Source organism: Bos taurus, chromosome 22 (genome assembly GCF_002263795.3).
Source record: "Bos taurus isolate L1 Dominette 01449 registration number 42190680 breed Hereford chromosome 22, ARS-UCD2.0, whole genome shotgun sequence".
Taxonomy (NCBI): domain Eukaryota; kingdom Metazoa; phylum Chordata; class Mammalia; order Artiodactyla; family Bovidae; genus Bos; species Bos taurus.
The window spans coordinates 59,583,709-59,597,648 of NC_037349.1; the positions used below are offsets into that span (position 1 = coordinate 59,583,709).

The following is a 13,940-nucleotide window of genomic DNA, read 5'->3' on the forward strand; positions in this document are numbered from 1 at the left end:
TTCTCTCCACATTGCTGTGTGCAGTCTGCCAGTCTTCATTGACAACTTTGGCTCCGTATTCACTCAGGGATAGTGGCCTGCGGTTTTCTTGCAATGTCTGTGCAGTTTTGTTGTCAGGGAAATACTGGCCTCATCAGAAGAGCTGGAAACGCTCCCTCCTCTCCTGTATCCTGTGAGTCTGTGACGCACTGGTGCCATGAGCGCGGATCTTTCTGAATTGTAACCTTGGCCTCCTCAGCCTGTGCTGGAGGTGGACAACAGAGGCTGTGAGCCTGTCTGTTACCCGGGTGAGTCCCAGGACTCCGGGCAGGAACTGTGAAGAGTCTGGGACTCTGCTAGCGAGCTTGCTGCAGCTCCATGGATACCGGCAGATGGCCCGCAACTCCCAGGTCTGGAGGAAGGACCCAGTGCACCCGCATTTTAAAGCTGCCAGTAACTTGAGCCCCAAGCCCCACGGCAGTGCGGAGAGTGCCACCCGAACAGTCAGTGGGCTGCACTGCAGGAGGGGAGCCCCAAGCGCAGCCACTGGGAGCTTTTACAATGGCCCGTAAGCGTGACTGACGGCCCTTGCAGTGTTTAACTCTGTCTCCTGGCCCCCAGCTATGCTTCTTTTTAAAGTATTTTATTTCTATGTGTGTGTTTGCCTGCGCTGGGCCTTAGCTGTGTGTGGCATGCAGCATCATCAGTCTCCATTGCAGCCTGCAGGGTCTAGTTCCCTGACAAGGGGTGGAACCTGGCCCCCCTGTACTGGGCGCTCAGAGTCTTTGCCACCCAGGGAAGCCCCACTTCCTACTCCTACTTGGCTTGGACGCCTGTTTTTAGTGAAGCAAAACCTAATGAAACGGAATGGGGGAGACAGATTTTGGGAGACACAGTGTGTCTCACGTCTGAAAACGCACACCCTACTTGGTGATTCGGCAGGTATGGCGGTGCGGGGAGAAGGTGACTCCCGTAGGCGTTTGAAAGCAGTGGCCTCCCTTTCTTCTGGCTTCTGGCGTCCTGTTTCCTAAGGGTGGCTCCTCTGATTCCCGACCCTTTCTACGAGACGAGCCCTTTCTCTCCGGGACTCTCGGGACCCTCCTGTGTCCCCGGCATCCTGAGCTTCACTTCACGTCCGTTTCCTCCCACTCTGCTGGGATGGCTGTTTCCTTTCATCGGGGGACTTCAGTTCCAGGAAACTCTCCTCATTTACTGCAGGGGTGTTTCATCCAGCCGTTGTCTCTATTTCTTTTCTCTCTCTTTTTTTTTCTTTACTAAAACGCCTATTATTGAAATATTGGACATTGCAGACATACTCTGCCTTCCCCTCATTTCCTCTCCAGGTGCTGAGATGTCCCTTCCACCCTGCACCCTAGGTTCTCTGCCGTAGATTTCTCTCCTGTCGTGCTCGTAACCTCCAGGAGCCCTCTGGCACCGACGCACACTCTCTCTCTCCTCTCCAAGGACACGTCTCCTCCTGGCATAGCCTGTTTGCTCCAGCCTGTTCCTTCGTTTCTGTGTTTTGATTTCTCTCTGTTATGTACATGCTTTCCGCGGAGGTCTGATGATTCCCAGCTGTTTGCTATCTGTAACAGAGGGACACCATGGAAGCCTTTTCTGTGTGGTTCCTTAGAGGGTGAGTTGCTTTCCCTTTCCGGGGACGGGGGTTGCTGGTCAATCCCCAGGGGAGAATTATCCAGTCTCCTGACTAGAAGGTACAGCCCATGTCTGGGAGCCAGAGAAGGAAGAAAGCTGATGCTCTCGAGGTTCAGGATGTAGCTGTTCTCTTAAGTTCCCTGTTTTTATCACTGATCACCTCCCCCACCCCGCCCCATCCTCGGCTTCTGTCTTTGTTGGGGTGTGGGAGGGCATGGCGGGGGTCTCCTTCCTGCCTCTGTCCCCATGTGGTCAGCGTCAGCCCACTCCCCTCCCGCAGTCGCGTGTCCGCTCCCGGGCTCTGTGGTTTCTGCTTCCTTTTCCTGTTGCCAGGTGAGCGCTGAGCTCCTGTGTCTGGGCAGCTACTCATCCACCCACGTAAGTGCTTCCAACTCTGTGTTGCCACTGTCCCCTGTCCCCTTCTCTCTGTCTGACTGTGTTCATCCCACGTACTGTCCTTTTCAGGGAGTGTGGGAGAAAACAGAGGTGTCCCACCCACCATTTTAACCAAAACCCTATCACTGTATTTATTATGTGCTCTGGTGTCCATCGAGCTGAGCTCAGTTGCTCAGGCACGTCCGCCCCTCGCGACCCCGTAGACTGCGGCCGCCGCGCTTCCCTGTCCGTGTCTCCTGCAATGGCAGGCGGGTTGTGTACCACGGAGCCACCAAAGATGCCAGAGAAATTTCTTGACTGTGGTTTTCTGAGTTAATACGTGGGACGTGCAGGCTTGTGCTGAGTAAGAAGAGAAAATTCAGAGCCTGTGTTCAGGTCCTGAGATCCCTATTTCATCACGAGCACCCCTGTGACAACTCAGTCATCCAGTCCCGGACAGTCTGCTGTCTTCAAAGCAAATAATTAAAATGGACTTTGAGAGCTTGCCTGGTAAACCCATCCCCCTCTGGCTAGAAGCACTATGGATCCATTACTGCTCCAGGAGAAGAGGTTGGCTCAGACAGTCTTGAAAACAGGATATCAGCTCTCTAACTCAATATGATACAAAGGAAGGTAAGACAAGGAACGAGATGAAGCAGTGTATCTTCTGGATCCTTAGACACTGATTACCGGCCACTGCTCCGGAGGTCCCGAGCCTGCCCTGCGTCTTGCCTTCTGCTCCAGAGAGAGCCCACAGCCAGAGGACAGAGGGCAGGGGTTCTGTGGTTTGTTCTTCCTTTTCCTGTTGCCCGGTTGGTGCTGAGCTCCGTCACTGCTGGAGGGGAGCCCTACAGGTGGGGGTGGGGGGAGGTCGGGCACGTGGGCTCTCTCCTGCCCCTCCCAGGCCTCCCCACACTCGTGGCTCCAACGAGGACCCTGACAAGATCTCCTTGTCCTGCCAGGGTTCTCGCTACTGTGACAGGAACCGCCTTTATGTGAGCGTCTGATGGTTAATATAAAAGATATTTTGTTGTTCAGCCGGTAAGTCTTGTCTGACTCTGCGACCCCATGGAGTGCAGCACACTAGGCTTCCCTGTCCATCACCATCTCCCAGAGTTTGCTCAAACTCATGTCTGTTGAGTCGGTGATGCCATCCAACCATCTCGTCCTCTGTCGTCCCCTTCTCCTCTTGCCCTCAATCTTTCCCAGCATCAGGGTCTTTTCCAATGAGTCAGCTCTTCGCATCAGGTGGCCAAAGTATAATAATAAAAGCTATTAGAACCATTAAAAATACATTTTGGAAAATTCTGTGAAGAACAAATAGAGAGAGGAAAATGGAAGCTTCTTGTTATGGGGCCTTTCACGCATAAAAAACTAGAAAACATGTGCTTTTGGCGGACTTGGTTAGAGTTCCGTGCTCTCACCACCAGGGGCCCAGGTTTGATCCCTGGTTGGGGAACTAAGATCCCACAGCCCACGTGGCCAAGACGAAAGCAAAAAAGTCATAAGTAAAGCCCCTGTAGCCATTGTCCAGCTGTAAAAATGACCCGCACACCACCAGTGTTGTAAAATCTATTCTTGCCATTCCCAGCACCCAGTCCCCATTCAATTAAAAAAAAACATCTGCTAGGGTAGATTAACACACATTTCAGAGAGCATATCATTTTTATCTATAAAACCTTCTACACAGTCTCACTCGTTCATAACGTTTTTCCTTTTTCTTCCTCTCTTATGAAAAGCTACAGCGAAAAAAGTGAAACCCTTAGTGCCCTGGTTGTGTCCAACTCTGCGAACCCCCGGACTATGTCCCACCAGGCTTCTCTGTTCATGGGATTTCCCAGGCAAGAATACTGGAGTGCGTTGCCATGCCTTCCTCCTGGGGACCAAAGTTGGGTCTCCCGCATTGCGGGCAGATTCTTTACTGTCTGAACCACCAGGGAAGCCCCTACCACACCGTTATCATCACGACCTAACAAAACTACCAGTTCTTTATGGTATTAATACTCCAGTCCATCTAACACTCCAGTCCACATTCAAATGCCCCAGATTATCTGAAAAAAATATCTTTCTGCAGAAGACTTGTTTGAATCAAGAGCCTAATAAGGCACACTCATGTCAGGCTCACAGATCTCCAAAGCCTCTTAGTTGCTAATGGAAATTTTAACTTAAACATATTTATGCGCTTTCAGCACAAGGGCAGGCGTGCCACGGGCTCGGCTTTCTTCAGGGGCTCTGCCATTTTTATCTGGCGTGCGTCCAAAGTTGGGAGTGCTCCCGAGGCATGTTTTTCCTAGACCTGTCCTGGCCTCGAGCATCCATTAGGGAGGTTAGAGTGGGACTTCTCATCATTTTTGCTGTAAGTGCTTTCCACCTTAGTTACCAGGGCAACTAATCAAACTCTGGAGACAGCCGCTTATTAGATTTATGCATATTTAAGATTCTCCCTGTTGCATTAAAAGTTATAAATCCATACCGCAGATTGCAACAACGGAAGCAGTGAGATTTATGGAGACTGAGTCTGGTGATGAATGCATGGGTTAGGTATTATCTTAGAAGTGCTTTCAAGCAATCTGTCTCGAGTGGCTGCAGTGCAAGAGTAAGACTTTCCTTCGGGGACAGGCGCCGCTGGTACCAGCACTTCCGGTTACTCCTGTTCCGTGGGCTCCTCGTGTATTTAAGCTCTACAGTCAGGCATCAGTCCTCCTCCCCTCGTGTTCAACTCCTTCTCATTTCAGGGCCGCCGTGTGCCAGGCACGTTACAGACCCGACCCCACCCACCGAGGAGGGGGCAGCCCCCACCCCGAGGGTGGAAGGCCCAAGGTCAGAGGTCACCGACTTTGAGTCAGTCTCCTGAGAGGGCCACAGGCAGGAAGGCCGGGGGTCTCCAAACGGGGGAAACAGGCTGCAAGTGTCAGACACTTTTTCTCTTTTTCTCTCTCCCTAAAGCGGCAGGAGCAAAGGAACTACAAAGGTTACGATTTTTCCTTCTTGATACAAATTTACAAAGGTTTCTCTTAAAATTCTGTGTCGTCATGACAACACCTGGCTCCACACGCACTGTTCTTGAGCCTTGAGCTGAGCAATGCAGTTTCCTTATGGAAATGTTCGTCTTAAGCCGTGTCAAGGTACCTATGCATTTACCCCAGACTCTGCTTGCAAGTCGGTTCCGCCCAAGACTCAGAACCCACTCGACCAACCAGGATGTTTCAGTCATGCATTGTGCTCCTAATCTGTGCTAATGAAACTGTATATTTGCTTAGAAGTCTGCCTTAAAGATTTCACGCCGATCGTTTGGTGGCCCGGGAAGACTCACCTGGTGCCAAGGTTATCTCAGTGCGTGTTGCGGGTGAGGGGCCTGGTGCCAGTCTCTGAGTTTGAGACACTCCCTTTCTCTAATTAGCGTTCACTTTCATGCATTGGAGAAGGAAATGGCAGCCCACTCCAGTGTTCTTGCGTGGAGAATCCCAGGGACGGGGGAGCCTGGTGGGCTGCCGTCTGTGGGGTCCCACAGAGTCGGACACGACTGAAGCGACTTAGCAGCAGCAGCAGCAGGAGCTATATAACATCCAGCTAAGACTAGCAGCGGGGCACTCTTTCTGCCCTCTTCTGATGTCTGTGTCAGAAGCTTTCTCTATCTCTATTATACTGTAATAAAACTTTAATACACAAAAGCTCTGAGCGATCAAGCCGCGTCACTGGCCCCGGATTGAATTCCTTTCCTCCCGCGGCCAAGAATCCCGCCGTCTTTCGCCGCTCAGCAGCAGCCTTTCAGCCCACCCCCGTCTTGGGACTGTCTGTAGGGTCGGTTAAGGGCGGTGCCGCGGCATTTCCAGCCCCGTGGGTACCTGCTCCGTGGAAGCCCCCGCAGACATAGAGCTTCCCATCCACGGCGCCCGCACTGGTGGAGTTGGAGCGCAGCGCGAGCAGGGGCACGGGCATCGGGGGCCCCTCTCTCCAGAAGTCCCCGTCTGGGTTATAGATCTCCACCGCGTCCAGGCACTTCCGGACCTGGCCCTTGTCCCGGCCGACGCAGCCGATCCCACCTGCGGAGCAGACACAGGACAGAGTGACCTGGGTGGGGCGTCCCCGTGGGCATGCCCCCTGCCTGCGTGGCCCGCACCCCAGGCTCATAGCCTGGGCATTCTCATTCACTGGCACTTCTCCCGGGGTGCTTTCTTTCTTTTTTAAAATTAATTATTTTAATGGAAGGATAATTGCTTTGCAGAATTTTGCTGTTTTCTGTCAAACCTCAACCTGAATCAGCCATAGATCTACACACGTCCCCTCCCTGTTGAGCCTCCCTCCCATCTCCCTCCCATCCCACCCCTCCAGGTTGATACAGAGCCCCTGTTGGGGTTCCCTGGGACATACAGCAAATTCCCGTTGGCTCTCTAGTTTACATATGGTGATGGAAGTCTCCACGTTACTCTCTCCACACATCTATCCTGAGATACTTGCTAAGCAGTGGTGAGGCCCGCTGTGCACACCGCCAAGCCCAACCCCATTGACCCCTGGTGCCTGTCGGTCTGTGCTCACGCTCAGGGCAGACGCACACTGGCTCTCAGGGACCCTCCCTTGAGAGGAAGACTTTGCCGTCTGAGTGTGAGGGTGGCCCAGTTCCGACATCTACCGTCCTGTGGTCGTGAGGATTCCAGGGACCTGGCTGTCGAGCAAACATCCTTTCCCCTCCTGGTCGCCAGTACGTTTCTCCCTCTCCTCCTGTTTTTGTTTTATTTCTGGCAGCACCGACTCCTAGCTTGTGGGATCTTACCTCCCTGATGAGGGATCAAAAGTGTACCCGGTGCAAGGCAAGGGCAGAGTCCTGACCACCGGGTCCCCTCTCCCTCTCTTCTCAAGGGGCAGGAATCTTCCCAGCTCAGGGCAGGGCCAGCCTTTGGTAAATTTTAGCTGTAGGGTTCAAAGGGAGGCCCCAAACCCGAATGCCCACTGTGTCTTCCGTTTTCGGCAACACGATGTATTCAACAGGTGCTGTCTGCAGCGCGCTCGGGATGAGCTGGGAAAGGACTGAGGCGTATTTCCTGCCGTTAGGAAGCTAAGGGGTGGAAAGCCACACGGACAAATAAACAGAGAGCAGGCATCATGACAGGCACCTCACAGGAGACACGGTTACGCTCGGAAGTCCAGAGGCTGCAACAAGCTCACAGAAACACCACGTACAGAACTATGGCTCTAAGTCCCACCCTCCACCGGGGCAGTGATGGCACAAGGATTTCCAAGCCACCGTAATAAGAAACAGGAGCTTGCCCCACAAGGAGAGGCTGTAAACGTCAGGCTGTCTCTGCCTGTCTGAAGTGCAGCTCCCGGGAAGCGGGTGAGGTCCCTGGAGGGGAAGGCAGTCCTCTCATCGGTGACCTCACTGCACACAGACCCCATCGGACGACCTGCTCTGCATGGCCCATCAGAGTCGGGACGGTGCCAGCCTCCGCTACCCCGGAGGGTCCCAGAAGGGTCGCGGCGGTGGGGGCACTTGGCTCTGGTGTCTACAGCAACACCGAGACCAGCATTGAGACCTCTTGGCTCTCACAGCCTCTGCCCAGAGCGTCGTGCCACTTAGAGACTAATCCCAGGACGCCTGGTGGCGTCTCTTCTGCCATTTAACCCCGTGCCCGCCCATGTGCGGCCAGCGGCCCTCGCCTCAATGTGTGGCCAGCGGCCCTCCCCGCCGTGTGCGGCCCTCCCGCCCACCACCGTGTGGTTTTCAGTCTTCCTTCCTTCGCTGTCGCTCAGTCGCTCAGTCGTGTCCAACTCTCTGCGACCCCATGGACTGCAACACGCCAGGCCTCCCTGTCCTTCACCATCTCCTGACGTTTGCTCAAACTCATGTCCATCAAGTCAGTGATGCCATCCAACCATCTCATCCTCTGTCACCCCCTTCTCCTCCCGCCTTCAATCTTGCCCACCATTGGGGTCTTTTCCAATGAGTCAGCTCTTTGCATCAGGCGGCCAAAGGATTGGAGCTTCCGTATCAGTCCTTCCAATGGCTATTCAGGGTTGATCTCCTTTAGGATGGACTTGTTGGATCTCCTTGCAGTCCAAGGGACTCTCAAGAGTCTTCTCCAGCACCACAGTGTGAAAACACCAATTCTTCGGTGCTCAGCCTTCCTCAGGGTCCAGCTCTCACGTCCGTACTCGTGTTACAGTGCGTGTCGCTCGGCCCTGAGTGAATGCGAGAGGACCGATGGGAATGGCTTGTTCTCACCCGGGTTGGGCCTACCCAGGGTAGAAACGATGGAGGAGAGTGCGGGAGGAAGCCTTTTCTTCCCCCATTTTGCTGATGGAGTCTGGCCCGTTTCCTGTCTCAGGACACATCCAGGGGTGAAGGCTGTAAGCACAGGAAGCTCTTAGCGCTTTCTCTCTTCTCCGCCTGGATAAATAATTTAGCCCATTACTGTGCCAAGTCTGAGTGGCTGCACTTCCAAGGAGGGGCCACGCGAGCCTCAGTCAGCTGCACTCTCTGACGCTCACAGACCCACTTTCCCCCTGGCGCTGGGGTGGCCAGAAGCTGCTTCGTGCAACAGATCAGGGAGTCTCTGTCCGAGGGGCAGGACGGCTTTAAGGAAGAGGCTTTGTCCGTAGCCGCTGACCCTGGCAACCACCCGTCAGGTAAGAACGAGACTGCTTAGCTCCCGCTCCCTGAGATGGGGAGGGCGGTTGCCGGGCTGGTTTCTGTTGTTAATACGAGCGCTTGTGATGATCGGTCAGTGGAGGCGAGCAGAGGGCATGCGAGTCGCTGGTCATCAGGCCGGCACAGCCGGCAGCCAGCGCCCTGGATGAGATCAGAAGTTCACATAAAGCCCATCAGGGAAGCTCTCCCAGCATAATGTACAAGAAGCAGGGGGCTTGTGCTGGAGGTTGCTGGGATAATTGGAGTGCTTGTCACTTCCGTCTCCATGTGGCTAAGTGCCTTTAATGGTGCCGTTCAGCCCTTCACGTAGCTGTGCCTGCTGCTTGGCTGGCAGAGCTCACAGGCTCCACTCGCGCGACACGGGTTCTGCCTTTGCTTATGACCGTCGGCCCCTGAACGCACCCCGTCTCCCCTGGATGTGATTCCACCACCAAGCACATTCTCGGTGGCCCTCTAGTCCCAGCGACTTACTGAGCTTAACCTGAAAGTGGAGGCTGATTATATAAACCATCCCACGAAAGCATGTCTTTATTAATAAGTCAGCGCCTGCACTAAGAGAGAAGGCTTTTGATCCTGCAATGGGATCAGAGCATCTTTAGAATTTCAATGAGCCGCCCCGGATCTCTCACTTCTGTGCCACCAGAGCCTGACTTGCCTGTATTCAGAAACAGGCGCACCGAAGTTCTCTTCACAAGCCCTACATCAGCGGACCTCCGGGGCAAAATACAAACCGTAATTCTCTTGGGGTGGGAGGGGGTAGATTACAGAAGAGGGTGCCTCTCTCTCCTCTTTTATTTCTACCAAGATGAAGATCTGCTCTTTGTGTGTTTGGTCATCATGGTCTTTCCCTGTTCGGAGATGAAATGTGTCCCCGCACAGAGTCTTGGCCAGGTGTTGGGGACGGCAGGGCGTGGTCCTTCCCTGACTTCCGCTAGGACCTGCTGTCCACGGGGCCTTGGCTGCAGTGCGGGGGTTGCTCCTGTGTCCCTCCCCCGCAGGCTGCCATCAGGAGCTTATTCTGCCCCGCTCTGGGCTGGACCCCAAAGGAAGGGTGATTCTGGAGCACTTCTGACAAGCTCCCAGAGTTGCTTCCATGGCTCAACAAGCTCTTTTTTTTTTTCGTCTAAAAGAAATATTTATTTGGTTGTTGTAGGTCTCAGTTGCAGCATGTGAGACCATGTTCCCTGATCAAGCACTGAACCCATGTCTCCTGCATTGGGAGCTAGGAGCCTTAGCCCCTGGACTTCCAGGGAAGTCCCTTAGCAAGCTTTAATAAATATATTCACTGCTGCCGGCTCCCATGGGCCTTGGAAAAAACCTGTGGGCTTTTGAAAACAGAAGATGAAAGTGGAGGTGTTGGTTGCTCAGTCGTGTCTGACTCTTTGCGACCGTAGCCCGCCAGGCTGCTCTGTCCATGGGAGTCTCCAGGCAGGAATCCTGGAGTGGGCTGCCACGCCCTCTTCCAGGGCATCTTCCCCACCCAGGAACCGAACCCAGGTCGCCCCCATGGCAGACAGATTGTTTACTGTCTGAGCCACCAGGACAGCTTTGGGCAATATAATTTCTCTAAGTCTCAAATGTCTCATCTGTAAGTTTTGGATAATAATTTCAGTTTCGTAAAGCGTTGCAAAGATTAACTTACACATGAAGGGGGAGAGTGGTGAGGAGGAGCAGAAGTGTGTTGCAAACCCAAGCATCACCGCTAGGACAGGAGTTTGATTTCTTCCCACACACCCGCGACAGCAAGCGGCCGGCATGCAGCAGGTCCAGGGGATGGCCATCCCTCCTCCATGTTCCAGGACGCTGTGTTAGAAAGCCGGTGTTCACGGGAGCCACTGAGGTCTTCGGTTTGCTTGCTCTCAACTTAATTATCTGCGTGTCTGTAATTAAGGGCTTGCTGACTGAAGGGGCGAATCTATTAAACGCTTCCTTCGAGGTTGGATGGAGGCGATCAGAGGCTGAAGCGCTGAGCGATAAGCTGAGCCTCCGGGCAGGGAGACAGGTTCCCTGACGGCGCATCAGGTCGAGCGTTTCGGGGGTGGGAACTGTCAGGTGCCCCACAGGAGGCAGGCGGGAGGGTCCTGTTTGGGGGCGGCGTCCGGGAGTGAGGCCGCCTCGGGTCGGGGGGAGGGGCTGCTCTGACTCACATGTGGGTGCAGTCTCTTCCTGACAATATAATGCCCGGGCGGCGTCATTCTCACTCAGGCTGCCTGCTCTCTTCTTTTATTCATATTTATTTATGTATGGCTGTGCTGGGTCTTCATTGCTGTGCATAGGTTTTTCTCTAGTTGTGTCCATGGGCTTCTCATCGCGGTGGCATCTCTCGGTGCAGGGCACAGGCTCTAGGACGTGCGGGCTTCAGTAGCTGTGGCCCGTGGGCTTAGTTGCCCCGTGGTTTTTGGCATCTTCCCGGGTCAGGAATCAAACCCATGTCCCCGCGCCGCATTGGTATACAGATTCGTTGCCACTGAGCCACCAGGGAAGAGCTCTGCTTTTCTTCTGCTCTCATTTAGGAGTTCCAGATGTGAAGCCTGAACCCCAGAAGATACAACTTCACTTCTTGTCCCTTGTTAGTTAACTCAGGGCTCTAATGGGTATTTTCAGAAAAGAAAAAAAGCCCTTCAGCACACGGTGAAAGGCAGGGCCACCTGCCTTCACAAACTCCCCGGCCACGCCCAGGAGTGTCCGGCTCACCACCCGGGCAGCGTTGCTCTGTGTGTGGCGCCCTGCTCACCCTCTGACCCTGCCCGTCCATCAGCAGCCTGCTTGCTCTTCCAAACAGATGATCGGGGAAAATCGAATAAAAGAGCTGAAAGACCAAGTTCCACTGGTTAGCGCTCGACTCTGCTTGACTTTGGAGGGAAATTCGAGTGCATCAAGTGTCTGACAGTTACCAAGTGGGAATGCAGACAGTTGACAGAAGTTCTGGCTCCAAGTCCCGGGCACCAAAGAAGCTGCAGCCTTATCTGTGGCTGATTCTGGACAACCGCTGGGCTTCCCTCCGGCCCAGTCCTGGGTGTCTGTGGGACTCAGCGTGCCTTGCCCCTCTGCTCTTCCAGACGCTGACCCATCTCTGCATCGTTTCTGCCCTGACCGTCCTCCCCAGCTCGTCCTGCAGGTCCCAGCAGGTCCAGGAGCTGAGCCCGCAGGGGGGTGAAGGGAATGCCTGCCAAGGTCAGAACCTCGGAACTGGCCTCCCGGCACCTCGCCACCCTCAGGCCGGAGCCCCCAGACGTCTCGGGTCTGTCCGTCTCCCGGAGGTGTGCCTGGCTTTCAGCCATCCCTCTGCCCACTCCTCCCCTCCCTGCCTGTCTCCCTGGCCGCCCTGTTCGCGGCAGCCTGTGCTCCAGGCTGGCTCAGCCTGGGCCCCGAACAGTGAGGTAGTTCCCCTCTAGACCTCTGTGGAGGCTGGTCTCTGCCTGGACGGGTCTCTCCTCCCCAGGAGGACAAATCCCTACTTCAAGGCTCAGCTCAGCCATCACCCCGAAGAAAGGCATTGTGTCTCTGCAGGCGGCCATTCCCTCCTGCAGGTGCCTGCTACTCTCTGAACAGAGATCAAGGTTCCTATAAAGATGCTGGTCCTGTGTGTCTTTCTGGGCTGCAGGGTGGACAGCAGAAGGGTGTCTCGTTCACACCCGTGTACCCCACGCTCCTCACTGGGGCAGACAGTCGGGAAACAAAACTTAACTGAGTGCGTGCGTGGTCCAGCCCCTTCCCCACATCGCGGGTACCATTTTCTTCTTCTACTCTTCTGTCAAAACACAAAGTGACGACTAGCTTTCTGGAACTGGTCAAGCCCTAAGTCCAAACAGCTGAACACTCACTTCCTGTCAGATTATAAACACGGTCTGCGTAAGGACACAGGACTCCCGGGGCAGATACGGAGCTTGTCGGTGTCTGTCGTGGGCTCACCTTTGCCCCCAGGTCTGCCTGCCTGAAGAGTCACTGACCTCCCTAACTCGGGCTGGATGTACCCTGCAGGACACAGGCTGAGTTTATACCAACAACTCTGTCTGGTGACCGAGAAAAGGTGCTTTAATCAGGTGTACTCCTCAGCTTGCGAACGTAGACGCACAGACGGAAAGTGTGAAGGCAGAGTATGCAGCATTCTGTTCCCTGAGGTTCTTCTAAAGGGGGCTTGATAGTGTGTGGTGAATAGTTACTGTAGAGCAAAGACCTCGGGGCTTCCCTGGTGGCCCAGTGGTTAGCACTCCAGCGCTTTCATAGCTGGGCCCAGGTTTGATCCCCGGTCGCTGAACTAAGGTCCCACAAGCTGCACAGGACAGCAAAATAAAAAAGTCTTAATAAATACGGCATATTGACCTCGTGTGTAAATAAAATCATTCATAGAAAGTGATAATTTGTGCTCATTCCTATATCTACCCAAGAAAGGGGAAAGGAAGGGAGTATCGAAAAAATTATCACACACACGAATCAGGATAAACTACTCGAAGATAATGCATTGTACTCAAAAACGACAGGATTTTAAAATCGATATCTTCTTCTTTAAAGCATTAAAAATTTTCCATTTCAACTCTTCATGCTGTTTTAAAACATATACTACATTATCCCTGCCTTAGTGAACTGATGATACCAGAGTCAAGGTTTTCTTAAGGACTGAGAAGTAACTATACACTCTGCTTCCACAGCATGCCCCAGACATAGACAGTTCTGTACACCAGGCCGCGTGGAAACAGACCTGGATTTGCTTTGCTGAACGAATCCTTGGTTTTGGCGTGGCTTTGAGCAATTTACCTCTTTTCATGACAGCAAAGCATAGGAAGTGTACTGCCCAGGGTTTCGGCTGCACCCTTACGCTCCTCTGCAAACACAAACAAGTCAGAGACCCAGACAGCGTCCGCCAGACGTCTCTCATCTGTTCTTGGTAGCGGCCTCATCCCTGTCCACCCGGGCTTTCACACCGGAGCAGCTTCTGACATTCTCTGCTTTCAGCGTCAAAATCGCTGTGCACGTCTGGTTGGTTTTATGTGTATATATAATTTCATGTATTTATTTTTGGCTGTGCTGGTCTTAGTTGCGGGGCAGCTTTTCTCTAGTTGCGATTTCTCACTGCGGTGTCTTCTCTTGTTGGTGAGCGCGGGCTCCAGGGCGTGTGAGCTTCAGCAGTTGTGGCTCACCAGCTCAGTTGCTCCGAGGCCTGTGGGGTCTCCCCAGACCGGGATCAGAGCTGTGTCTCCTGCACGGGCAGGCAGACTCTTCACCTCTGGGCCACCGGGGAAGCCCCTCCAGTTACCTTTAAGCAATCTGTACGTATATTTCGGAC

At 53.8% G+C, this 13,940-nt stretch overlaps 1 protein-coding gene across 3 annotated transcripts in view; it reads right to left on the bottom strand.

The window, feature by feature from the left end:
- Positions 1 to 13,940, bottom strand: part of KBTBD12 (kelch repeat and BTB domain containing 12) — a 51,030-nt gene that overhangs the window by 6,519 nt on the left and 30,571 nt on the right. For all 3 annotated transcript variants that reach the window (XM_010818002.4, XM_005223171.5, NM_001192448.3), the window contains one exon: positions 5,856 to 6,053. In XM_010818002.4, coding sequence (XP_010816304.1) covers positions 5,856 to 6,053 — 198 coding nt within the window. The remainder of the gene's footprint in view (positions 1 to 5,855; positions 6,054 to 13,940) is intronic.